The 24,566-nt window shown below is 37.0% G+C and overlaps 2 protein-coding genes across 5 annotated transcripts; one reads left to right on the top strand and one right to left on the bottom strand.

Moving 5' to 3' along the window:
- The first annotated feature begins 2,519 nt into the window (after nt 1-2,519).
- LOC121734741 (ankyrin-1-like) lies at nt 2,520-5,189 on the top strand. The gene is made up of 3 exons (XM_042125345.1): nt 2,520-3,832; nt 4,029-4,247; nt 4,718-5,189. Exons 1-3 carry the CDS (start codon nt 2,675-2,677, stop codon nt 4,943-4,945), a joined length of 1,605 nt encoding a protein of 534 aa, XP_041981279.1. The 5' UTR covers nt 2,520-2,674; the 3' UTR covers nt 4,946-5,189.
- Nucleotides 5,190-5,201: 12 nt separating this feature from the next.
- Nucleotides 5,202-24,566, bottom strand: LOC121734742 (xaa-Pro dipeptidase). Of its 4 annotated transcripts, none has more exons than XM_042125347.1 (13): nt 24,532-24,566; nt 23,971-24,167; nt 23,372-23,563; nt 18,896-18,943; nt 15,336-15,397; nt 15,205-15,249; nt 14,980-15,055; nt 14,586-14,779; nt 14,177-14,311; nt 9,847-9,961; nt 9,078-9,266; nt 8,020-8,171; nt 5,202-5,356 (listed from the first exon to the last, which is right to left on the bottom strand). In XM_042125347.1, the coding sequence occupies exons 2-13, from the start codon at nt 24,139-24,141 to the stop codon at nt 5,308-5,310; spliced, it is 1,428 nt and encodes a 475-aa protein (XP_041981281.1). In that variant the 5' UTR covers nt 24,142-24,167; nt 24,532-24,566; the 3' UTR covers nt 5,202-5,307. The 4 variants fall into 4 exon arrangements, with proteins under 4 accessions (XP_041981281.1, XP_041981283.1, XP_041981280.1 ...); XM_042125349.1 differs by having other exon boundaries at nt 24,524-24,551; XM_042125346.1 differs by lacking the exon at nt 24,532-24,566 and adding an exon at nt 24,288-24,376.

The following is a 24,566-nucleotide window of genomic DNA, read 5'->3' as shown; positions in this document are numbered from 1 at the left end:
ATCTTGGGAGTAGAATGCTGAATGACTACTTGCAAGGCTACTTCTACATGACTTACAATTATTATGTATCTATCTATGTTTACATAGTATAATTTTTAGTTACAGCATTGTAAATTTTATTAAATTGTATATTGTAAAAAGTAGGTTGTATATTATATGGTAAAAAGTGGGCCCCGTGCGAGTTTCTTACGCCGGTTCTTCTCGTCGGCTTAGTTCGTGAACCGGTGGTAGGCACCATGTATTCTGAAAATATATTTTATTTTAGATTTGTTCAGAAATAAAGCAATTTTGATTTTGATTTTTTAAAACACCAACTGTAAGTATAGAAAACCTTAAGGACAGCTAAAAAGAGTAAAATTATTATTTTTAAACAAAAAATTTAACCGACTTCCAAGGTAATGACAATTGTAATATTATACTTAAATGAACTAAAAAGTATTATGTAAATAATTCTTATTCTGTACTCAGTATTAATTCTGTTCTCAATCTTCATTATTTTGCAATCGGTACCAGCTAACCTAATCGCCAGTTCTCTGACAGAATAGGTAGGTATAACTGTAACCTATATACTTAGGACTGGTACCGACTTCAAAATACTTTTTAGTTCATTTAAGTATAATCTTAAATAAACTAAAAAGCAATAATTGCTTATAATTGCTTATTTTTAATAATTGCTTCAGTAACAAGTGCAACAGTATGTCAAACTTACTGGTACAAATAAAGTTGGGATAGCTCCTTTAACCAAAATAGTATTTATTCTACTTTTTCTTTAAAATTTTTCAATGAAATGTTTGCTACATATTGTTGAATTTTTCTTGGGATTCCAACCAACACGCCCAATTAATTTCAGCCATTTTCCTCTTATTAGAGGATCTTGAGGGAATCTGTAAAACAAATGATTATGTTATATAAATATAAAGATTCCTCTAGTTTTAGAGTCACTCTATATTATAGTAGTTATATTATATTAGCTATATTATACTATACTATATTATATTAGTTAAAATAAGATAATAATATGTCCTTTTTAGTCCGGCCGCACATTATCCGAATTTCTGATCACAAATATTCAGACGCCCCGCCCCGCTCATACAAATTCTTTTGGTATGACATTGGGTCTACAACAAAATGTATGAACAGAGTGCGTTCCGCCGGGCGTCCGAAATTTTCTGATTAGAAATTTCGGATAATGTGCGGCCGGGCTTAAGGTGATAAATATAAAGGTAAATGATTTTTATTTTAGTTTTACGTTATTGTAAAATATCGATAAGCATATCGATAAATTTGATTCAAGCACTAGCGTATATGTAAAAAATTTTGATGAAAAATTTTTCTTCAAAATTTGTGTAATATAAGAACAATAGTACCTTTAGTTACGCAAAATATGAAAGTAAAAGGGAGGATTCACAATATTTTATTGGAAATAGAGAACTAAAGACAGAATATAGCAAACATAAATAACCTCCTCCTTTTTGGAAGTCGGTTAAAAATAAACACATCGTAGCATACTGCATAGGACATGAAGATTAATTACCTGTGAAATGTATATTTTTCAGGATTATTCTTATGATTTACACTGCAAACACTTACAGCACAAGTCACTACTTTTAAATATTATATTTATATTTAAAAATTATATTTATATTAAAAAATATATATTAATATTATATTTATATTAAAAAATAATATTTATTAAAAATAACAAACAAATTGAACAATATATTGGAAATACCGAAAGGGCATAAAAACGACTGACGACTTTTGACGACCTGTCAAATAAAAGTGGTTACAATTTTCATTAAACTGCCTCTCTCTTTTCATCTTGTTATAATTCCATAAAGGATTTTCTTCTCTCTCGCACTCTTTGTTGGTCTTTAGCATTATAGGTTTATGAGAAAAACGATGCTGAAAATTGTATTATAGAATATTGTTTTCCCGCCATAATATTATACTCGACACTGGCCATGGTTAAATAGCCGAAGTGCCATAATTAGAAAAAAAAATCACATAGTTAAATGTCAGAGTCAACTGTCGAGTTTTTGGGAGTACCTATGTGAAAGAGTGATGGTGGAGTGATGTTGTGTTTTTATATTATTTTCCTTAAATTGTGTTATCTGGGTTTTTAATGTGTAATATTGGTAGGATATTAACCATTAAATATTCGTTATCGTGCACAAGTGTGGGAGAGTGATGTAGTAACCAGAAACGTGCTCTTTTGTGTTCCCTCCAAAACTCCATCAAAAGTTTCAGTTAAGCGTCCTACCACTTTACTGAATCGACCGACTTGACTTCTTGACTGTATTGACTTTATACTTTGACTTTGACTAGACTTTGGACCTGACTGACCTGACGATAATATAATATATAAATATATAAAAAATTGTAATAAAGAATATTGTTTTCCCGCCATAGTATTATACTCGACACTGGCCATGGTTATAGCCGAAGTGCCATTAAATGAAAAAAAAAAAAAGAGTCAACTGTCAAAGTCAAATGACAAAACATGAAAACCTTTCAAATTTCAAGGCAAAAATCGTGATAAAACTTTATTTACAATTTATAAATTTATCTAAAAAGCACGAGAAACTCTCTTTAGGTCATGAAAGATTTAACGATAATTACTGTAAATACTAATATTTACTGTAAATACTAAAATTATTGTAAGAATACAAACATGGACTTCAGCTCATTGAATCCCTACACTTCGAATGCCCTTAACTTTGCAGCTAGAAACAACGACGCTAAAGACGTGGAGAGATTGCTTAAGAAAATAAATCCAAACTGTATAGACAACAGAGGCTGGACCTGTCTGCACGAAGCGGCTGCGAACGACAGCTACGAGAGTCTGTTACTTATCCTCAAACACAGAGGTACCAGGCCCTTAGCGGAGACTCATGAAGGTCACACCGCTCTATATCTCGCCTGTAGATACAAAAGCTCCTTAAAAATAATTGAAGCTCTCCTAGAGAGTGAATCTGATATAGCCAACTATGGCAGTACTGAAGGGCTCACTCCCTTGCACATGGTGAGTTCACAAGGAAGACTGGACGTTATGCAGATGTTAATAGACTATGGAGCCATGGTGAATGTCCAAGACTTCGATGGAGACACTCCTCTGCATGACACAGTAGCCAATTCACAACATGAAGCTGTTAACTTATTATTGCATGCTGGTGCAGATCCAGAAATAAAAAATGAAAAAGGATACACTCCATTGCACCTAGCCTGCTACAATGGTTGTTTACAGACCATACATAACTTATTTCCTTATGTAGATAATGTAAATCAAGTAGCCAGTAATGGAGAAAGTCCACTAACGTTAGCAATACAAGGATGTAACTATGATATTGTGAAATATTTATTGGACAATGGTGCAGATCCACATGTGAAGAATATTCACAATGAAACTCCACTAAAGGTGGCTTTAAATGTGTCACATAGCGAAATATTCAAATTAATATTAACCATAACAGATATTAACAAGATTGAACCGAACATTGTTCTCTATGCTTGTAAGCCTCACTACTTTAAGTTTGAGATATTAGAGAGCCTACTAATGCACAACTTAGGGCCAGAATTCTTTGATTTCTATGAACAGTTTCATGTCACATTGGAAAAGATAGGCGAATACAGGCCTACATATCTTACAAATGCACCATTAAACTCCTTACTAAATATTGGTGAATACATATTTAACCAATCTCCGGATAAATTTATAGAATTCTTTTATTTGTTTTTAATGAGGGGACTGAGTGTTAATGCCATAAATGATTGTGAATGTCCTCCGATTGTTTACATTCACTACTGTATGCATAGCAAATTATTTGAACAGGTAAGCATTATATTTGATATATCCAGAGCATAATTTAGCTTTGTGTGACAAGACAAAAGAGTTATCATGCTCTGAACCTTAGTCCCTTCCCTTGCCCCACCCTAATATCACAAACTTCATAATTAGCTATTTATATCCAATCTTGCAACTCTATACTCAAAACTGTCTTATTCCATTATGAGATTTGATATTTCAGGTATTCTCTTTACTCATAGAAAATGGCTGCAATGTTGACTATTCTAGTGCAACAGAGAAACATAATAGAGAAGGGTATATGCCAGATGCATTCTTAGCGTCGCTTACATCAGATCCGACTACGGCACCACTCATGATGCCTTATAGCCTTTATTGTGATCCGGAATACTTTCTAAAATTTGCCTGCCAATATGGTGTTTTAGTTAGGATACCAGATAATGTAAGTTACATTGGAGTTTATTTATATATTTATTTTACTACATAGAAGTGAGAAGGGCTTGAATTTTAAAAGGCTTAACAATACTCTATAGTGTCAAGGCGGCCAACCTGAAGTGGGAGTGTGCGGGTCACATTAGCCGCATGCATCTCAACCGTTGGGCAAGGGTCTCAACAGAGCCGGCACCCGAAGATAGACACCGCCATCAAGGCCGGCCTAGAAAAAGGTGGTATGACGAGCTGGAGGCATACCAGCCAGGCTGGCTATTGGTGGCGCAAGAGCGAGAACAGTGGAAGATCCTGGGGAGGCCTTTGCCCAGCAGTGGGACACTATAGGCTAATAAAAAAAAAAAAACTCTGTTCATGTGCTTATTAGTGTCACATATTTCTGTTTAGCACTAAGCACAGTAAATATTATTTTTTCCTTTTGGATCTGTGTTTGCCTGTCCAGTAAACTAAAATAAAATGTTTCAGGCCCAAGAACAAATTGTGTCCATGATAGGTGTAAGTCCAGAAGATGTAAAAGCAGATACGCTTTGCAACATAGTTCTGCCATTACAACATTTGTGCAGACAGAAAATTAGATCCATCATAAGAAGCACAACTAAAGATTGGTCTACTCAATCATTTTTCAGTTCTCTCAATCAACTTAATATACCACAAATTTTAAAAGATTATATTAGATATGCAAATGAATTGTGATATTAAAACTAGAAACTAGTCAATCAAACTAGACTTATATTTATTATTCTTGGAATACAAGTGATATTCAGCAGCTTTATGCCCTTAGCACAAATTAATATGTAATGATTGTTGTTATGTTAATAAGTCACATATAATGTTAGTAAGTACATAATATTTGAAGCTTGCTAAGGATCATGAAGACATTTTGTCAGTGAAGATAATAATTGAAACACAAGATTGAAATATATGTATTTGTTTTTAATATAATATTTTTTTGTAAATACTTCCACTTAAACATAATGTAACAAAAATATAAACAATTTAAATGATATTATTTTAGGTTCACTAATTTTAGCGGTTTGGTCTTGGCTTGTTTTATTTCATTTGAAGTTAGCACCATTTGCCATAAAGTCTTCAATTTCGGCCACACTAAAAACAATAAAAGAATATTAATTGTAATGATACAATTTAATCCAAACATAGGATATTTTAAAATTTCTATTTGTAGGAAAGACATGGTAGTTCATACAATATATACCCCCCACACCGGTTTCGGTGACGGTGGCCGATTTCATTGAAACCAGGCCAGGTACGCAAGAGTAATTTTATAGTGCCCAAGTGTATGCGCAGTACACAGGAGCACTCTCTATTCCTTTACTCTCATAACCCAGGACGGAAGACCGACACGACTGGCGAGAGATCAGGCGCAGGACCGACTTTTTACATGCCCATCTGACACATGGATCATCTTACTTGTCAGACAACAGGTGATCAGCCTGCATTGTCCTAAGTCCTAACCAAATCGAACCCACTAGTTCATACAATGCTATGTAGTGCTATGTACGTGGGTCACACTGAAAGTGTTTAGAACTAGCCAGTTAAAAACATTACTAATGAAAACTTTTTTTAAATTACAATTTTAGAACTCTTTGGTAACATAATCTGGTATCTTACATTTATTTGTCGTTTGTTTTGGTGAATTGGCTGCAAATCTAAAACTCTTGTTACACGTGAAAATGAACTTAACGCGAGAAAATTTTCAGTTAATGATTTTTTATGACTTTCGTTGTGGGCTTACTCAATAACAAAGCTTTGATAGGCTGCTATTACCATTTCATAATGAAGCCCCATCTCGTGTCACTATTTACAATTGGTTTAACGAGTTTAAACGTGGACGTAGCAATCTCACTGATGATCCGCGTGAGGGACGTCCTTTAACAGCGACTACTGAAGTTGACATTAGTGTTGTGCGACGCATGATAGAGGGAGATAAAAGGGTGACCTACCAGCAGATACGGGCAAGCCTAGGCATTGCTATGAGTCAAGTTCAACAAATATTACATGAACATTTAGGCGTCAGGAAGCTTTGTACCAAATGCATTCCCCATACTTCAATCGACGACCAGAAACGCCTTCGCATGGACTGGTGTCGCCAAATGTTAGATAAGTTCAACGACGGTGACTCAAATGCTGTATTTGACAACCTCACAGGTGATGAAAGCTGGATATATTGCTACGAACCCGAAACCAAAAGACAATCAGCTCAAGGGGTGTTTCCTTTCGAGGTTTGGCCAACTAAGGTAAAGAAAGGAAGAAGTCAAGGCAAAAAGATGATTGCCTCATTCTTTGGTCGGAAATGTAATTTTGCGACAGTTGGGCTAGAAGATGAAAGGACAGTTACTGGAGAATGGTATGTCAATCGCTGTATGCCTGTCGTCTTGGAAAAATTTCGACAGCAGCGCCCTCGAAGCAGGACACTCCTTCACCACAATACTTCAGCGCAATCCGCGAGACCGACTGTTGAATATTTGACTATGGCACGTGTTGAGATATTGAGTCATACGCCATATAGTCCTGGCCTGGCGCCCTGTGGCTTTAATTTACTCTCAAGAAATAAAGATAAAATTCGAAGTACTCGCTTTACGAGCCCTGAAGATGCGATGAAAGCGTACGAAAATGCCACAGAAGAGACCCCTAAGGAAGACTGGGCCCACTGCTTTTTTCGGTGGTTCCATCGAATGCGACGATGTGTAGAGAGGAACGGAGATTACTTCTAAAAACAATTAAAGTATTGTCAACTTTCTACATTAAGCCGTTTTTCATTTTCTAAACATTTTCAGTGTTACCTAGGTATTCTATGTGTATTTAAATAATAAATTACATTGGCACAGTTATTTTATAATATTTGGCAGTTCTGTCATTTTCAGTACTAAGGTCATACTTTCCAGGCAAGCTGGGAGATTTCGCAAAAATATTTTAGGGGTAATCCACACTTTATCTTATATCTTTAAACGAGCAATTCTTATATATATATATATATATATATATATATATATATATATATATATATATATATATATATATATATATATATATATATATATATATATATATATATATATATATATATATATATATATATATATATATATATATATTAATATAATATAATTGGAATCTCTGAATCGGCTCCAACGATTTTCATGAAATTTAGTATATAGGTTTCGGTGGCGATAAATCGATCTAGCTAGCAATAATTTTCAGAAAATGACATTTTATTCGTGTTTTATCGATAATCGATAAACTGAAAAATATGACTCTTCCTGACATCTATTGGCGAATAATAATACTATTGTGTGAGCAACTAATTGCTTTAACGGTCATCCAGGTACTTATAATTTATGCGAAAGTGTGTATCTCTGTCTGTCTTCACGCCCCGCCCAAGCCACTGAACCGATTTTGCTGAAATTTTGCATGGAGATACTTTGAGTACTGTACCGGGAAAGGACATATGATACTTTTTATCCCGGACAAATGGTTCCCGCGCGATAAACGAATTTTGGCAACAGAGTTGCGGGCGCCATCTAGTTGGAAATATTGGCATTATCAGGGCGAGCGAAACGAGCCATAGTATATCCCACAGGCCACAACCTGTACATTTTGTGGTACACTTTACGGAAAAACTATCACGCCTATTGGTTTGTGCTTTAACATAGTTATTTTTATTTATATGTAGATGTGTTATCATCAGTCAGTCAAGGTGCGACGACGCGAGCCCTCACAAAGCTCGGCTTTTAGCTAGTTATACTTACGTCCTAGGTACGAAGGTCAGGTTTTCTACGCCATCGTCAGTGATGAGAACATCGTCTTCGATACGCACTCCGCCAAACCCTCTGAACCGATCTACCACGTCCCAGTTGAAGAAATCCCTTTGCTTCGGATTGTTCTTCGCGTTATCGACGAGCTACAGACAAAAATAAATTATGAACATATTTTTAAAAAATTGATTCAAGACATATCGAATAGTCCTAATAAGTTCGTGACGCGTCGCTTGTTTTAAAACAGTGTAACGAGTTAAGATGAAAATTTTTTTACCTTAAAAATACAAATTTAAATGTTAAAACACCAAAATTTTGTTGATCGTGAATGTTAGGGTCAATTTATACTAGCGCAGAGTCAAAGCGCGTCGAAGCGAATTACCAAAAACTGCACATAAAAAATTCGACCTTAGCAATAGGGCGTAACGCACACATTTCTTCAGAGATTTTATTAAAAAGACGCGCGCATTCTAGCGAATAGCGAAAACTAACGCTGATTGGTCTCGCACAAGTAATGTGTGCGTTACGCTGTGGTGTTAAGGTTGAATTTGTTATTGTATTTTTTGGTAATAATTCGCTTCGATGCGCTTCGACTCTGCGCTAGTATAAATTGACCCTTAGTGTCTATACACACTAGGCCGAAGTTACGCGGCGTAAATTCAGCATGATTACGCCCGCAATGTATTTTAAATTAACGATGACACACTATTCCATCGCGTTCCGTCCGTATTTTGTATGCGTTTGCGTTCGCGGACGTAATCATGCGGAATTTACGCCGCGTAACTTCGGCCTAGTTTGGCCTTAGTAGACACTTCGACCTAGTGTGTTTAGGCGCTTAGGTTATCTGGGTGTAGGGTTGCCATCACCCAAATTCCCTTTGCCGGTCAGGCACGACAAAATTCCCCCGGACATTTGGCCGAAATGTGGTTATTTCCCCGGACACCTCTTAAACAGTATTTACGATAACGTCTTGCCAATTTTAGCTTTTCCAACAAGAATTTGCAAAAATCTGACTAGCTCAAGTTCGTGCAAGAAGTCTCCTATTGTCTCACCCGGGGTATGAAGTAGCAGCCCGGCTCGACAGTGAGCAGCATGTGCGGAGCGAGCGCGCGCGCCGTGCGCAGGCGCGACAGGGAGGCGGGGCGCGGCGGGCAGTGCGCCAGGTACCCGCCCACGTCGTGAACGTCTAGGCCGAGCAAGTGGCCGAGACCGTGCGGCTGCAGGATATGGTTGACGCCGTTCTGAAATTATTAGTTATATTACAGCATCATTACAGATGAGACTTTCCAAATTTTCTAATTTTTCTTATATCCGGCAATGTAAATAGTTTTTATGGAAAACTTTTTTACTTTGAAAGAAAATTAAGCTTCAAACCATGTTATCGAGTAAAAATATTCTTTTTTTTATTTATCAAAACAAAACTTGTTATTGGCATATCATTGATTGTTTAAACTGACTTGAAAAATAAGGGGCAACACCCCTTGTTTTTTGAGAGAAAGGTGGCAAACCCCAATTATTTTACTTTTTTAGCAGTACTTAAAATATTTTAAAGACAGTAATGCCAATAATAAGTTTTGTTTTGATAAATAAAGAAAAAGAATATTTTTACTCGATAACATAAACCATGTTATCAAGTAAAAATATTCTTTTTTGAAGCTTAATTTTCTTTCAAAGTAGAAAAGTTTTCCATAAAACTATTTACATTGCCGGATATAAGAAAAATTAGAAAATTTGGAAAGTCTCATCTACTGGGCACTAGATGGCGCTTAACCCGATTAAGTTACATACTCTACATTTTTCTGATATTAGATGTGTTCTCACCTCAATCATACTTTCCACGTCGCCTTTCAGCAGCCCACCCTTCTTGAGATGTTCCAACATAGCGCGGTTCGCCGTCAAGTGCATGTCCGGCCACAGGACTCCCGGCTTCGCCTCTCTGAAACATTTAATCATGTCAAAGAGGGTGTTTGATATTCTATTTGCCACCGGTGCCGCTATGTAGCCTTAAGCTGGGAACAAATTATCTGACGCGTCCGTAAGTTGCAGCTGACGGATGCGGCTTGTTTCTATCTGATTAATACAAAATACACTAAACATGTGCACATTGTTTGACGACTGACATAAGTCGCGGACGCGATCTTGAGTGTACGGACGTCCGAACAGAATCTGGCTGGCTGGATGTTTTTGTATCCGCGGACTTCCGCGGATGTACCGTGCACATTAAGACGCATCCGTAAGCCGCAACTATACGATTTATTGTTTCCACCTTTAGCCGTAAGCCGCGGCTATACGATCTATTGTTTCCACCTTTAGGGCGTTCGCTGCGTTGAGCGTGTACCCGGCGCGGGCGCCCGCACCGTACGCGCCCGCCTGACCGTCGCGGGCGGACGCGACGGTCACCTGTCTCTCGCAGCGGCCAGTACAATTTCGATCGCGCCGATACCTATGGATTTTTTATTGATATAATATTACCTAGCCAACTGACGACGATGCCGACGTGTACAAAAGGCGTTAGCCAATCAGACCAATTTTTACGTCTAGATTGTTGACCCGTCGCCCGCGGGGCGGGCACCACTGCACGCGCCGCGTGCGACGCCTGAACCGCCTCAACAGCGCTGCTCTATGGGATGACATGACATTAGCACGCCTCGCGGGTGGCCGCGCCGGGAGTAAGTTTAACGCAGCGAACGCCCTTAGGGTCTGTCGTGTCAAACATTGAGGTACTATAAACTGGAGAGAGCCTTATATCGGTGTATAAGCCAGGGCTTCAAATACCGGTATTTTTTCAAAACGTTACTGCTTCAAGGGCATAGATAACGGTATGAAAATTTACCCGATACTAGAAATAACGGTAAAAATTGGACTTAATACCGGTAAATGGGATTTATAACGGTAAATATATGTTCTTTGATAACGTTACCTTTTGTAAAATAAGTACCTACTTAATTTAATCAGTCAGTTCAGTATGCAGTATGCACAAAATTAATCTAGACGTGTCTGGTGACCAATAGGTATAAATTATAGGAAAAATGACGTCTAATGAGAATGACATGGTCAGTACTCAGTAGTTCAGTGATCAGTATCTTTTTTTTTTTTAATGAAAGAAAACGATATTGACGACTTCTGTGGCTCAGTGGTGAGCGCGTTGGTAGCTCAAGCCGGGGGTCGCGGGTTCGAATCCCGCCGACGGAACAAAAAGTTTTCAATATTCCCGGGTCTGGAAGTGTATTAAATATGTGTATGATATAATAAAAATCTTAAATATATGTATAGTATAAAAGTATTAAATATATTTCCATTGTCTGGTACCTGTAACACAAGTCCTTTAGGTACTTAGCACGGGGCCAGACTGACGTGGTGTGAAGCGTCCATAGATAATATTATTATTATTAAACGAGCAAACGGGTCACCTGATGGAAAGCAACTTCCGTCGCCCATGGACACTCGCAGCATCAGAAGAGCTGCAGGTGCGTTGCCGGCCTTTTAAGAGGGAATAGGGTAATAGGGGAGGGTAGGGATGGGAAGGAAAGGGAATAGGGGAGGATAGGGATGGGAATTGGGCCTCCGGTAAAATCACTCACTCGGCGAAACACAGCACAAGCGCTGTTTCACGCCGGTTTTCTGCGAGAACGTGGTATTTCTCCGGTCGAGCCGGCCCATTCGTTCCGAAGCATGGCTCTTCCACGTATAAAATCTTTGTTCAAATATTACAAATTTATGGTTTGTATAGTATATTATTGTATTGCCAGAACGTGCGTCGTGCGCTGGCTGCCGGGCGGACTGTCGTTTTGCAGAAGACGGGGCGGGGCGGGCTTTTTGTCCACGAAGGAATAAAGACCGCGTCTGCCCGTCGATGTCTGCAGCTGCCCTCGCCGCGTGGGTACACAACGCATACGACGAGTGGAGATAGAGAGAATAGAGCTAGCTGCCGCCTCGCGCCGCCGCGCCGTCTGCGTTACTGCATGTAAACTGGTTTGTGTGATCCACGGCGGGCAGCCGCGCACATGTCGCGCTGCCAGAGCCCGCCGGGGACCTGCGGCGCGGTCTTTTTGCCCTTGGTGTGCGTTGGTAATACATATTGTAGGATTACCTTTTAGTCTAAGCAATAAGTTGAGAATGGCGAAATATAGAGATAAGGGTCATAAAAATACGTGCAATAGCTCATTAGATTCGGGAAGATGTCTAGAAAAATGTATCGGAAGCGTGTATTAGCACACAAAAAATTGCAAAAGTTATAAGCAAGGTTATAAGTTAGGTTGCCAAAAAAAAGGTATTACGTTATTGTTACAAACTCCGAAACTATTAACATTTAAGAAGTTTAAAAAAAAGATTCTTAAAGAGGAGGAAATTTCCATTAGAAAACTCCCAACTCCCGGAATTCTATCTCTATTATTTATAATTCTAATTTAACGCTGAAAGTAAGCCTCCGCGCGGCATTTTTAGGTAGCGCGCGCGGCTTTAAAACCGAGCACGTCACACTGATTATTTTTTTAAAGGTATTAAATATTAATTTAAAATTTCAAAAACTCATGGTGTATTCCGAACACTTCAAAGAATTTGCTCCCGTTGGAAATTTAAACGAAGAAATTTAAAAATGTGGAAAAATCTATACTAATATTATAAAGCGGAAGAGTTTGTTTATTTGAACGCGCTAATCTCAGTAACTACTGGTCCGATTTGAAAAAAAATTCAGTGTTAGATAGCCCATTTGTTGAGAAAGGTTATAGGCTATATTTTATCATGCTAAGACTAATAGAAACGAAGAAATAGAGGAAAATGTGGAAAAAACGGGGGGAAATTATTTGAATGGGCTTATTTGAACGCGCTAATCTTAAGAACTACTGGTCCGATTTGAAAAATTTTTTCAGTGTTAGATAGCCCATTGATCGAGGAAGGCTATAGGCTATATTTTATTACGCTAAGACTAATAGGAGCGAAGAAATAGTGGAAAATGTGGAAAAAACGCAGGGAATTATATAAAAGGGCTTATTTGAACGCGCTAATCTCAGGAACTACTGGTCCGATTTAAAAAAAAATTCAGTGTTAGATAGCCTATTTGTTGAGAAAGGTTATAGGCTATATTTTATCATGCTAAGACTAATAAGAGCGAAGAAATAGAGGAAAGAGTGGAAAAAACCCGTTTTTCCACTCTTTCCTCTATTTCTTCGCTCTATAATTTTCAAATAAGCCCTTTCAAATGAAATTATTTGAAAGGGCTTATTTGAACGCGCTAATCTCAGGAACTACTGGTCTGATTTGAAAAATTCTTTCAGTGTTAGATAGCCTATTTATTGAGGAAGGCCATAAGCTATATTTTATTATTCTACGACTAATAGGAGCGAAGAAATAGAGGAAAGTGTGGAAAAAACGGGGGAAATTATATGAAATTGCTTATTATCTTAAGATTCTTAAGAACTACTGGAGCAATTTTTATGTTATTTGGCAAACATGAAGAATAGACCACGTTAAGGGACATAGGCTATTTTTTTTGCGGAAAAATGTACGGTCGCGAGAAATTCCTAAATTACGCAAGCGAAGCCGCGCGGAACATCTATATATAATAAAATCGTAGGAAAGTCAATGCTGTACATTGAATATTTTTGTACAATAAATAATACTTGGGACGTGATCTACTATACTAACGCGGACGAAGTCGCGGGCAACAACTAGTATACAATATAGCGGCCGGTGTCGCGAATAAATGTAATAAGAGCAGTTTATATTGTAGACCAGTATATGATAAAAAAAATTGTATAAAATCCTTAGGCAAGTTGGTTCTAAACCTGGATAATTTTTATACCTTTTTGAGATCTACTTTGACCCTAAAGTGTTAAGGCGTTTTTCGACGACTACAATTCGTACATAACACATGCAGATTTCTCGGCCCGGCACCGGGTGGGAAGCTTGCTATCCCGGCGCCGGCAGGACCCATCCCCGGGCCGCTGCCGGGCCGGTGCCGGCGCCGGTAAGTGAAAAAGCGAGCCATACATTTTCATACATTTTTGCCTCCCCGGCACCGGGCCGGCTAGTAACGCCCTTATTATTTTGTTACGCTCTGTATACACTTCTCCACTTTTTTCAGAATTTGAATTATTTAGAACAAATATACGACCAGTTTCGAGTAAATTATATATTTATTAATCAGGCTTACCTTATCACCGCGTCCCTCGCAGCAAGCACGGCTTCGTAGATGAGTTTCTGGTCTTCAGTGAACTTGCCGTTGGCGGGAAATGAGCAGGTGATGTCCGCAGCATAACCCGCGTAGTTACCGCCCATATCAAACAAGCTGTATGAAAAGATCAGATTCAGAGAAAGTTTGTTATCATAATTTTCTTCTTTTTTATTTTTTCATTGGATTGAAAAAAATGTCTGTAAACATTTTCTAACACTATAACATTAATTAAGAAGTTCTTTAAATATTCGCATACGAAACGGCCTTTATGCACACCTGTATTTACGCCTGGAGGTACACCTGTATATACACCTGGATGTACACATGGATTCACGCCTAGATGTACACTAGGACGTACACCTGGATGTACACCTGGATATACACTCACCACATCTCCCCGTCCCTCAGCTGCTTGCTATTCGGTGCAGCGGCGTGGCCGTAGTGCAGCGTGGCGGCGTTGTGTCCGGAGCCGCAGATGCACGTGTAGGACACGTGGCGACACCCGCCGACGCGGTAGCAGTGCTCCAGGAACACCGCCTCGCACTGGTACTCCATGATACCAGGACGGGTGTACAGCATCACCTGGAAGCGTGATTTTTTTTGTGACGTTACGGACAGGGGTATGCAACATTTTTCAGGAAGTCTACTGAATTCTTACTTCTATACTATGCTCAAACAATATTGCTTAGTTGCTTGTTTTATCTAGTCATATGTCAGGGTACATGACTAAACATTATTAAGCATTTACTGCATTAATAATAATAATAGGAAGAGGATGTTACCTGTTTGTGTGCATCGGAAGACACTTTGCACACATATCGCATCACCTCTATCTCTTCAGGGGTTTTGAATACGCGCCTGAAAATGTTAACGACAGCAGCTTAAGATGAATTACTTAATCTTTGCGTATTTTTTTTATAACAAGCCGTTGGGTGTAAAAATTGTAAGAGTGAAAAAATTATGTTTGTGTTGTAAAACTAGTCTTACTATAATTTAATAATACTTACAGCTCCGCAATAATAGGAAATAGAATTTCATTGTCTACATTGAACCTGAAATGAACACATTATATTATAGTCAAAATTTTAAGTAGGTACTTTATAGCGAAATCTGCAACAAATGTTTAAAAATAACTTACTCATTAATTCCTTCAAAAACTGCCTCTTTTGCCGTTAAACCACTGTCCGTGTTGGGCCCACACTGAAATGTATAATTACTATTATTACCAATTAGTTACTAAATCTAGCCAAATTGTACAGATAAATCTATCTATATAAATAAAATTGAATCCAAATATCCCTTGGTCACGACATCACGCGTAAACGGCTGGACCGATTTTGCTGAAATTTGGTATCGAGATACTTTGAGTCCCGGAGCAGGACATGGGATACATTTTATCCCGAAAAATGAACGGTTTCTGCACAATAAACTTTTATGATTTTCGCCTAAAATATTCAATCTATTTTGATGAAATTTGGTATGGAGATACTTTGAGTCTCGGGAAAGGACAAGGGATACTCTTTGTCCCGGAAAATATACAGTTCCCGCACAATAAACTTTTATGATTTTCGCCTAAACTATTCAATCTATTTTGATGAAATTTGGTATGGAGATACTTTGAGTCCCGGAGAAGGACTATAGGATACATTTTATCCCGAAAAATGAACGGTTTCTGCACAATAAACTTTTATGATTTTCGCCTAAACTATTCAATCTATTTTGATGAAAATTGGTATGAAGATACTTTGAGTCTCGGGAAAGGACAAGGGATACTTTTTGTCCCGGAAAATTTACGTTTCCCACACAATAAACTTTATGATTTTCGCCTATTCGATTTGAATAGTTTATAATTAAAGACCCCACGCGACCAACCGAGGGTTAATTAAGGTATAACTAGTTAAAATAGTCTTACTGTCACCACTTTGTTACTTATTTGTTAATAAGTCTTATCTTACACCTATTCTTCCAAAGTAAGTAAGTAATTGTTATCTGTGGAGGCTTGTAATTGGCTTTTCTTTTCTATCTCCAATCATATTATAATATTGTTAGATGTAAGCCATCCAAAGAAAATAAAATAAAATAAAAAATAAAATAAGTTTTACAATGCTTTGTCGATGTTTGTTACGTTGGAATTATAATTTTTTTTTTACAAAAAATTAAAACCGACTTCCAAGGTAAAAACAATAATAACATCCTTATAATATGAACTAAAAAGTATTAAATATTTTTTCCTATCTAATAGTGCCTTTTTCCGAATTCGGCTAAACCTTCAACTATTTGTGTACTCAATCTTCATCATTTTGAAGTCGGTACCAGATAGCTGAATCTTTAGTTCTCTGACAGAATATTTGAAACTTTTGGAACTGGCACCGACTTCAAAATTATGAAGATTGAGTACAGAAATAGTGGATGATAACGGAAGTCGGTTTTAATTTTTTGTTAAAAATAATAATTTCACTCTTTTTAGTTACCTACTAACCATCGCGTAAGAAAATACTTCAACCCCTTAATATTATCTTAATCTTGGTAAATGTTTACAAACCTACCCCAATTTATTTGACAAACTACTACAAAAGAAAGTCGACGGAGCCCCGCTACCGGGGCTCGTATATCTGGGTGTTGTGGTCTAAGTTCCAACCTAACCTAACCTACTTTTGGACTTTCTAGATTGTGTTTGTTTTTGTTTTGGCGGGGGGCTGCGCCCCCCCCCCCCCCTTCGGTATCCGTGGCTGAGTAGTTAAGTAAGACCCACTCATCACAGCCTTGAGATGCCTTAAAAATACTTCGTAAACATCAGAAAACAGATGATCTTATCTGAAGATTACCAAAATCTCAAATGCGAATTTCTTCTAAATGGAGAGTTTACTGGCGGTGGAAACGGTAAGTAGGAGATTTTCTCACCCAAAACAATCCTCCTTAACCCATGTCACCAACATTTAATTGAAGTAGGTTCCTAAACCTTAGCCAAATGTAAGTATTTTCGCCATACTAACAAGGGTCACTTTTTGAGAAAAGTTTATCTGAGCTTTTTTGCTTCCCTTGGCGCCCCCTATCGATTGGTATAATAAAAAGGGGTGGTCATAGGGGGTTGTATTTTTGTCGTCAATTTTTTTTTTGTAGTTTCGCCACACTAACGAGGTTCGTATACAATCGATTATCAGCCTGTATCTGGCCGGGGGTTAATTTTTGAGAAAAGTTTATTTTAGCTTTCTTACTCTCCTTGGCGCCCCCTATCGATTGGTGTTTTCAAAAGGTGTGGTTATAAAAGGTTGAATTTTTTCGTCCAAATTTTTTAAAGTATTTTCTCCGTGCTAACGAGGGTCACATTTCGGCCTGTCTTTCGACAGGGGTTGATTTTTGAGAAAAGTTTATCTTAGCTTTTTTGCTCCCCTTGGCGCCCCCTATCGATTGGTATATTAAAAAAGGGTGGTTATAAGAGATTAAATTTTGACGAAAAAAATTTCTAAGTATTTTTTCCATAGTGCCCCGTTTCCTTCAGTCCAACCCAAATGTGTGTCTTACGCTCTGTAGTAAAGGTAGAATTTGTTACTTATGTTCAATTTTGTGGTACTTGAAAAATTATGTATTTTGAAACAACATTAAGTATATTTTTTTGTATTAAAATCGCTTTGAAATATACCAAATAAATAAGGACATAACGTGATGACTGATGATATTTTATGGTGTTGTGTGTATATTGTATCCATATACAACCATGTGAGTTGTGATATTGGTGACCCTGACATGGTAGTGATGATGATGAATGTAATTTGCATAGTAGCATATGCTTTCAGTTCTTAAAACAACGCCTAAACCCCCAAACTTGTATCTATAAGGAATCCGGAGTTCTCTTAGTATCTTCGGAACCTTGGTGCAAAATCTTGCGTTTTGGTAGCATATGCTTAGGATGCTTCTCATAAAACCAAAATCACCATATGTTTCCATATAAATTTTGAGGAGTTCCCTCGATTACTCATGGATCCCATCATCAGATCACCACTTTTGTGAAAATGGGACCAAATTTTAGTGAAACCTAATATAACAAAACAAAAATTTTGAAAATCGGTTCACAAACGGCGGAGTAGTGGTCGAACATACAAAAAAAAAACCACAGCCGAATATATAACCTCCTCGTTTTTTGGAAGTCGGTTCAAAAATACTAGTAGACAAGAACTAAGCATTGAATAGTATAAGGGGGTTACTATTTCAGCGTTTTTTAGGGTTCCGTACCCAAAGGGTAAAACGGGACCGTATTACTAAGACTTCGATGTCTGTCCGTATGTCTGTGTGTCTCCAGGCTGTAACTAAGGAACCGCTATAGCTAGACTTCTGAAATTTTCACAGATTGTGTATATATGTTACCGCTATAACAACAAATACTAAAAACAAAATAAATTAAATATTTAAGGGGGGCTCCTATACAACAAACGCGATTTTTTTGCTATTCGTTGCTCGTAATCATTAATGGTAACAGCTAAGCACTTGAAGTTTTCAAAAAATCCTTAATTATATTTGTACTTTAATAATTAAAATAAAAAATAATATTTAAGGTATAATATTCCCATACATAAACACAATTTTTTGTCTACTTTAAGCGAAAGTAGACAAAATCTACTTTCGCTTTATATTGGTATGGAACCATTCGTGCGCGAATCCGACTCGCACTTGGCCGATTTTTTAAAGTACTCATATACTTACAAGTGTTAACAGAGTGTCCGGCTTTAAGGCAGTGAGAACCTCTTGCAGCTGAAAGAAAACAAACAGGTTACTAAATTTTGTGTATATTCAAGGTTTATTTTTAAATTGCAAAGGCACACAAGTTCAAGTTTTCTAATAATAAAATCTATAATCCAACTATGTATATAACTTTACGAGCTTTTGCCCGCGGCTTCGCTCGCGTTAAGAAGTATATACAAACTTTCATCCCCTATTTGAACCCCTTGGGGTTGAGTTTTATCAAAGTCCTTTCTTAGCGGATGCCTACGTCATAACATAAACCTGCATGCCAAATTTCAGCCCGATCCGTCCAGTGGTTTGGGCTGTGCGTTGATAGATCACTATGTCAATCAGTCAGTCACCTTTGAGTTTTATATATATAGAAGACTAGCTGTTGCCCGCGACTTCGTCCGCGTGGACTTCAGTTTATAGCGCGTGATGTCAATAAAATTGGTGTCAAAAGCTTTTATAAAAAAAAACCCTGGTACCCCTTAAATCAATACAGCTGTGCAGTGTGCACACAATAAGTACTTAATTTTTTATATTAAACTTTATATTTTATGCCAAATTTTAAACCTTATTTAGCCCCCCAATTACACAACTTTACCCATAAACTATTTATCATTGATAGGGTTAGCCCCAATTTCACCAATGTCTGTTAGTGTTAACAGCTTGTTAAAATGTCCTGTCTTCTCTTTCATTCATATGAAAAACGAAACAGCTAACGTGATACTAATTCGAGCATTAACTTTAACAGTCGTTGGTGAAATTTGGTCTTAAGGTTACGTCACTGCCTGCACAGATAAAGTACTGAGTTATATAATACCGTAGAATAGATATGACAATCGAAAAAAATCGAGACTTAAATGTAAGATGATACCACCTCTTATAGAAAGACTTTTGAGCAAGCGTCAGCGCGATGTAGAAGACGCACGGCGCCATCTATTATGAATTTTTTGAACAAATTTACGATCCTAACAACCCCTCTTTCCAGTAAAAAAGTAGCCTATGTCCTTTCTCAGGCTTTAGACTATCTGTATACAAAATTTCATTACAATCGGTTCGGTAGTTTTGGCGTTTGGCGTGAAAGCGAGACTGACAGACAGACAGAGATACTTTTTTTTTTTTATGAAATAAGGGGGCAAGCGAGCAAACGGGTCACCTGATGGAAAGCAACTTCCGTCGCCCATGGACACTCGCAGCATCAGAAGAGCTGCAGGTGCGTTGCCGGCCTTTTAAGAGGGAATAGGGTAATAGGGGAGGGTAGAGATGGGAAGGGAAGGGAAGGGAATAGGGGAGGGTAGGGAAGGGAATAGGGTAGGGCATTGGGCCTCCGGTAAACTCACTCACTCGGCGAAACACAGCGTAAGCGCTGTTTCACGCCGGTTTTCTGTGAGAACGTGGTATTTCTCCGGTCGAGCCGGCCCATTCGTGCCGAAGCATGGCTCTCCCACGTATGAAATACGTGATACTTTCGCATTTATAATATTAGTATAGATTATGTGCACACTGCACAGCTGTTTTTGGGTATTTTGATTAATTAAGCACTTTCAGCGCTGCCATTCCAGTGTAGCGCGGCCCTAAGAGGGGTACCACTTACCAGGGTTTTAAAAAGTTTTTAAATTTGACACAAATTTTGTTGACACCGCGCGCTATAAACTAAAGTCCACGCGGACGAAGTCGCGGGCAACAGCTAGTTATGAATAAAAACAATATTATATAGTAAAGTAGGTATGATTAGTTCTGTTACAATAATAAAGTAAAAAATAAAACGCCATCTGTTTTCATATATTAGAATTAAAATATTGATTGCATTGATATATTTTCTGGATGGAATATAGGCCAACACGGTACACTCGAACTCCTTTATTTTAGAGCGCCTTCTGTTGTCAACTTGTCACATATATTAGAAATGCAGTAGGAGTTCTATAAGATAAGATAGATTGATTATTATTATTATACCAAGTGATTATATTATTAAACATAATATTCTAACGTATTAAAAACTATAAACAAAAACATACTAACTAATAAGTATGATTAGTTCTATGTTACAATAAAGTAAAAAATAAAACGCCATCTGTTGAATCGTATTAGAACTAAAATGTTCATTGCATCGACATATTTCTGGATTTTTTATAATATTATACATAAATTAATACATTTAAGATTTTTGAAATATTATTTTAATACACATCCAAGACCCAGGAACATTGAAAACTTTTTGTTCCGCCTGCGGGACTCGAACCCAGGACCCCCGGGATGAGCGCTGCCCACGCGCAATGCGAATTAATTTTCATCGATATTTTCATGGAAATAAGATATTTTCCCACATCAAAATGTAGCCTATGTCCTTTCTCAGACTCTAGAATAACTGTGTACAAAATTTCATTGCAATCGGTTCAGTAGTTTTGGCGTGAAAGCGAGACAGACAGACAGACAGACAGACAGAGATACTTTCGCATTTATAATATTAGTATGGATAATTTATAATATATAATAAAGTAGGTATGATTAGTTCTGTTACAATAATGAAGTAAAAAATAAAACGCCATCTGTTTTCATATATTAGAATTAAAATGTTGATTGCATTGGTATATTTTCTGGATGGAATATAGGCCAACACGGTACACTCGAACTCCTTAGAAATGCAGTAGGAGTTCTATAAGATAAGATAGATTGATTATTATTATACCAAGTGATAATATTATTAAACATAATATTCTAACGTATTAAAAACTATAAACAAAAACATAATAACTAATAAGTATGATTAGTTCTATGTTACATTGAAGTAAATAATAAAACGCCATCTGTTGAATCGTATTAGAACTAAAATGTTCAGTGCATCGATATATTTCTGGATTTTTTATAATATTATACATAAAATATATTTAAGATTTTTGAAATATTATTTTAATACACATCCAAGACCCAGGAACATTGAAAACTTTTTGTTCCGCCTGCGGGACTCGAACCCAGGACCCCCGGGATGAGCGCTGGCCACGCGCAATGCGAGTTAATTTTCATCGATATTTTCATGGAAATAAGATATTTTCCCACATCAAAATGTAGCCTATGTCCTTTCTCAGACTCTAGAATAACTGTGTACAAAATTTCATTGCAATCGGTTCAGTAGTTTTGGCGTGAAAGCGAGACAGACAGACAGACAGACAGACAGACAGACAGAGATACTTTCGCATTTATAATATTAGTATAGATTAGATTACTAGATGTTTCGCGCGGCTTCTATTTCTTCGCTCCTATTAGTATTAGCGTGATAATATATAGCATATAGCCTTCCTCGATAAATGCGCTCTCTAACACTGAAAGATTTTTTCAAATCGGACCAGTAGTTCCTGAGATTAGTGCGTTCAAACAAACAAACAAACTAACAAATTCTTCCGCTTTACAATATTAGTATAGAATATAGATGTAACCCCAATATTCATTACCAATCTATTGACATTACATTAATTTAAGACTGATCAATAGCTTTGAAGCTAAAGTGGAAATAAAATACAAAAACTATCCTTCTTCTAATATTATTATTTATAAATAAGACTTGACATATAAGGCCAAACAAATGTTATGTTATAATCAGTTATCACAGTGCAAGTGACAACAAGATAATTTCAAGGTTCAATATCTAATGATAATACTTGTAAGGGATTTGGATGTGTCATGTGTGAGACAAAGTATGAGTGTTTTATTATTACCTCATTGCATTGTTATTGATATTTTAATTATTTCAAATTTAGTGGCTAAGGTAAAGTAGAATTACTGACTTTAAGTTTAAATAATTCCTAAGTGTAAAGTGATATTTTAGTTTAGTCCATAATTGTTGTCACGGTGTCGGGGGACCGCCAACAATGTCTTTTGCATTTTGTATCGCCATGTCACTGATTGTCTCGATTCGGTTCTCTGTTATTTGACCCTTAAACTATAATGTTATGTGAAATCAAACATCTACATTAGCGGTTCCCCAACACACAACAATAATTATAGACTAAAATATCACTTTACACTTAATAATTATTTAAACTTAAAGTCAGTAAAATATATTATTTTATAACTTTTTAAAGCCACCAAACGACTGCAAGTTGCTAATCGGCCCTTCTTGAACCAGATGAGCCGCGATTTTCCAGCACTCTCGATTAAGTCAGTTTAAAAAAAAAAACTAGATCAAAATCGGCTCACCCATTTGGATGCTACGATGCCACAGATAGACAGACAGACCGACAGACAGACACGTCAAACTTATAACTCCCCTCTTTTTTATTGGGGGTTAAAAAGAAAGAAGGATTTTTGTGGTAAGAACTAACAAACTAATATTTAAAGAGTTATAGCATAATATGGAAAGAAACCAATCATAAATGGTTTTGATGGTGTCAAAGTCTTAAATTGGCAATCACAGCTGCTTTTTATTATAACAAAAATAAAAATCTCCATTTTTACCTGATCAACATAATGTACTTCATCCAGTCCATAGATATTTTTAAATTCCAAGCAACTAAGCAACTTGCCCATCCACACTTCATACTCCTCGGGTAGACGGGGTACGAACAGATAAGACTTCTTTGTTTTCACGTCTAGTGCAAAATAACAGCCCGGCTCTCTCACTCCACACACCCAGGTGAAGTAGGCTTCCTGAAATTAAAAATTATGGCAATTATTTAAAAATAACACTGAGTAATAATTTACATTTCTATCTTAACATGGCTGTGAGGTTGAGTGCTTGGGATGGATTGCTTGAAAAATGTATGTCTATACACATTACAGTGCTCTCAAAGTGATAATCTGTATCTAAGACATTTTCGTAATTTTTAGCAACTGTCGTATTTCCGGAGTGTCGGAAGACGTTGCTGCAAGCGCTGTTTAAAACTTAACTTTAAGAAAAACAGCGCTTTGCAGCGACGTAGAGGCGTCTGACGCTGCTTGGATGTTACCATGGTAATGCAGCAATGACTTCCCAGTGAAATATAGCACTTATTGACGGACCGGCTGCAACAGACAGCCACAACAAACAATTTACTAGCAAACACGCTAATAATTACCTGTCTAAAAACATAATTAACGTCCGTATCATAGTGACTGATCTCATCTCCACCTTGCAGGACAACAATATGGCCAGGTTTAAGTTGTTCTGCTAGTCTTTGTCTGTTCTTGGCAAACAGAGAAAGTGGCACTTCCAATGTGCCAGGACCCATAGACCATGCTGTGGCCATTTTGTTACAACAACTGTGCGTTTTATCTATTGATAACAATTAAATATAATGTTATCAGGTGTAGATTACAAAATTCACATGCAAGATAATCACTATCACAAATATTTTTGATTAGAAAGTGAAATACATAAGTTTAAATCTAGTACCTACAAGTATTGTTGATACAATAATTTGTTGGAGTAAAATCTGTAAGTACTTAAACTGTTTGTAATAATATGAATAAGTTATTGCAGAGTCACTTTTAATTGTTCTTTGTCAATAACTAGTATGACACTGTGCAATATTATGTATCTATTTACCTACTATGCATCATATACAGGCTACATTTTTGATTTTATAGACGTCTAAGTAGAAGTAAACATTGCGATAATATTATGCATACCTACTTACCAATGTCCTATTTATTTTTGTTTCAAAATATTTTA

The sequence above is a fragment of the Aricia agestis genome, chromosome 16 (genome assembly GCF_905147365.1).
Source record: "Aricia agestis chromosome 16, ilAriAges1.1, whole genome shotgun sequence".
NCBI lineage: Eukaryota > Metazoa > Arthropoda > Insecta > Lepidoptera > Lycaenidae > Aricia > Aricia agestis.
Note: the sequence above shows the minus strand (reverse complement) of the source record. Positions and strands in the feature narration are given on the sequence as shown.

Coding starts and splice junctions, on each gene's coding strand:
- LOC121734741 (XM_042125345.1), top strand. CDS start 2,675: ATGGACTTCAGCTCATTGAATCCCTACACTTCGAATGCCCTTAACTTT. Junction 3,833..4,028: donor ATAGCAAATTATTTGAACAG/GTAAGCATTATA, acceptor TTGATATTTCAG/GTATTCTCTTTACTCATAGA. Junction 4,248..4,717: donor TAGTTAGGATACCAGATAAT/GTAAGTTACATT, acceptor AAAATGTTTCAG/GCCCAAGAACAAATTGTGTC.
- LOC121734742 (XM_042125347.1), bottom strand. CDS start 24,141: ATGGCCACAGCATGGTCTATGGGTCCTGGCACATTGGAAGTGCCACTT. Junction 23,564..23,970: donor TTAATTATGTTTTTAGACAG/GTAATTATTAGC, acceptor TTTTAATTTCAG/GAAGCCTACTTCACCTGGGT. Junction 9,962..14,176: donor GCGAGGGACGCGGTGATAAG/GTAAGCCTGATT, acceptor TAAATGTTTCAG/AGAGGCGAAGCCGGGAGTCC.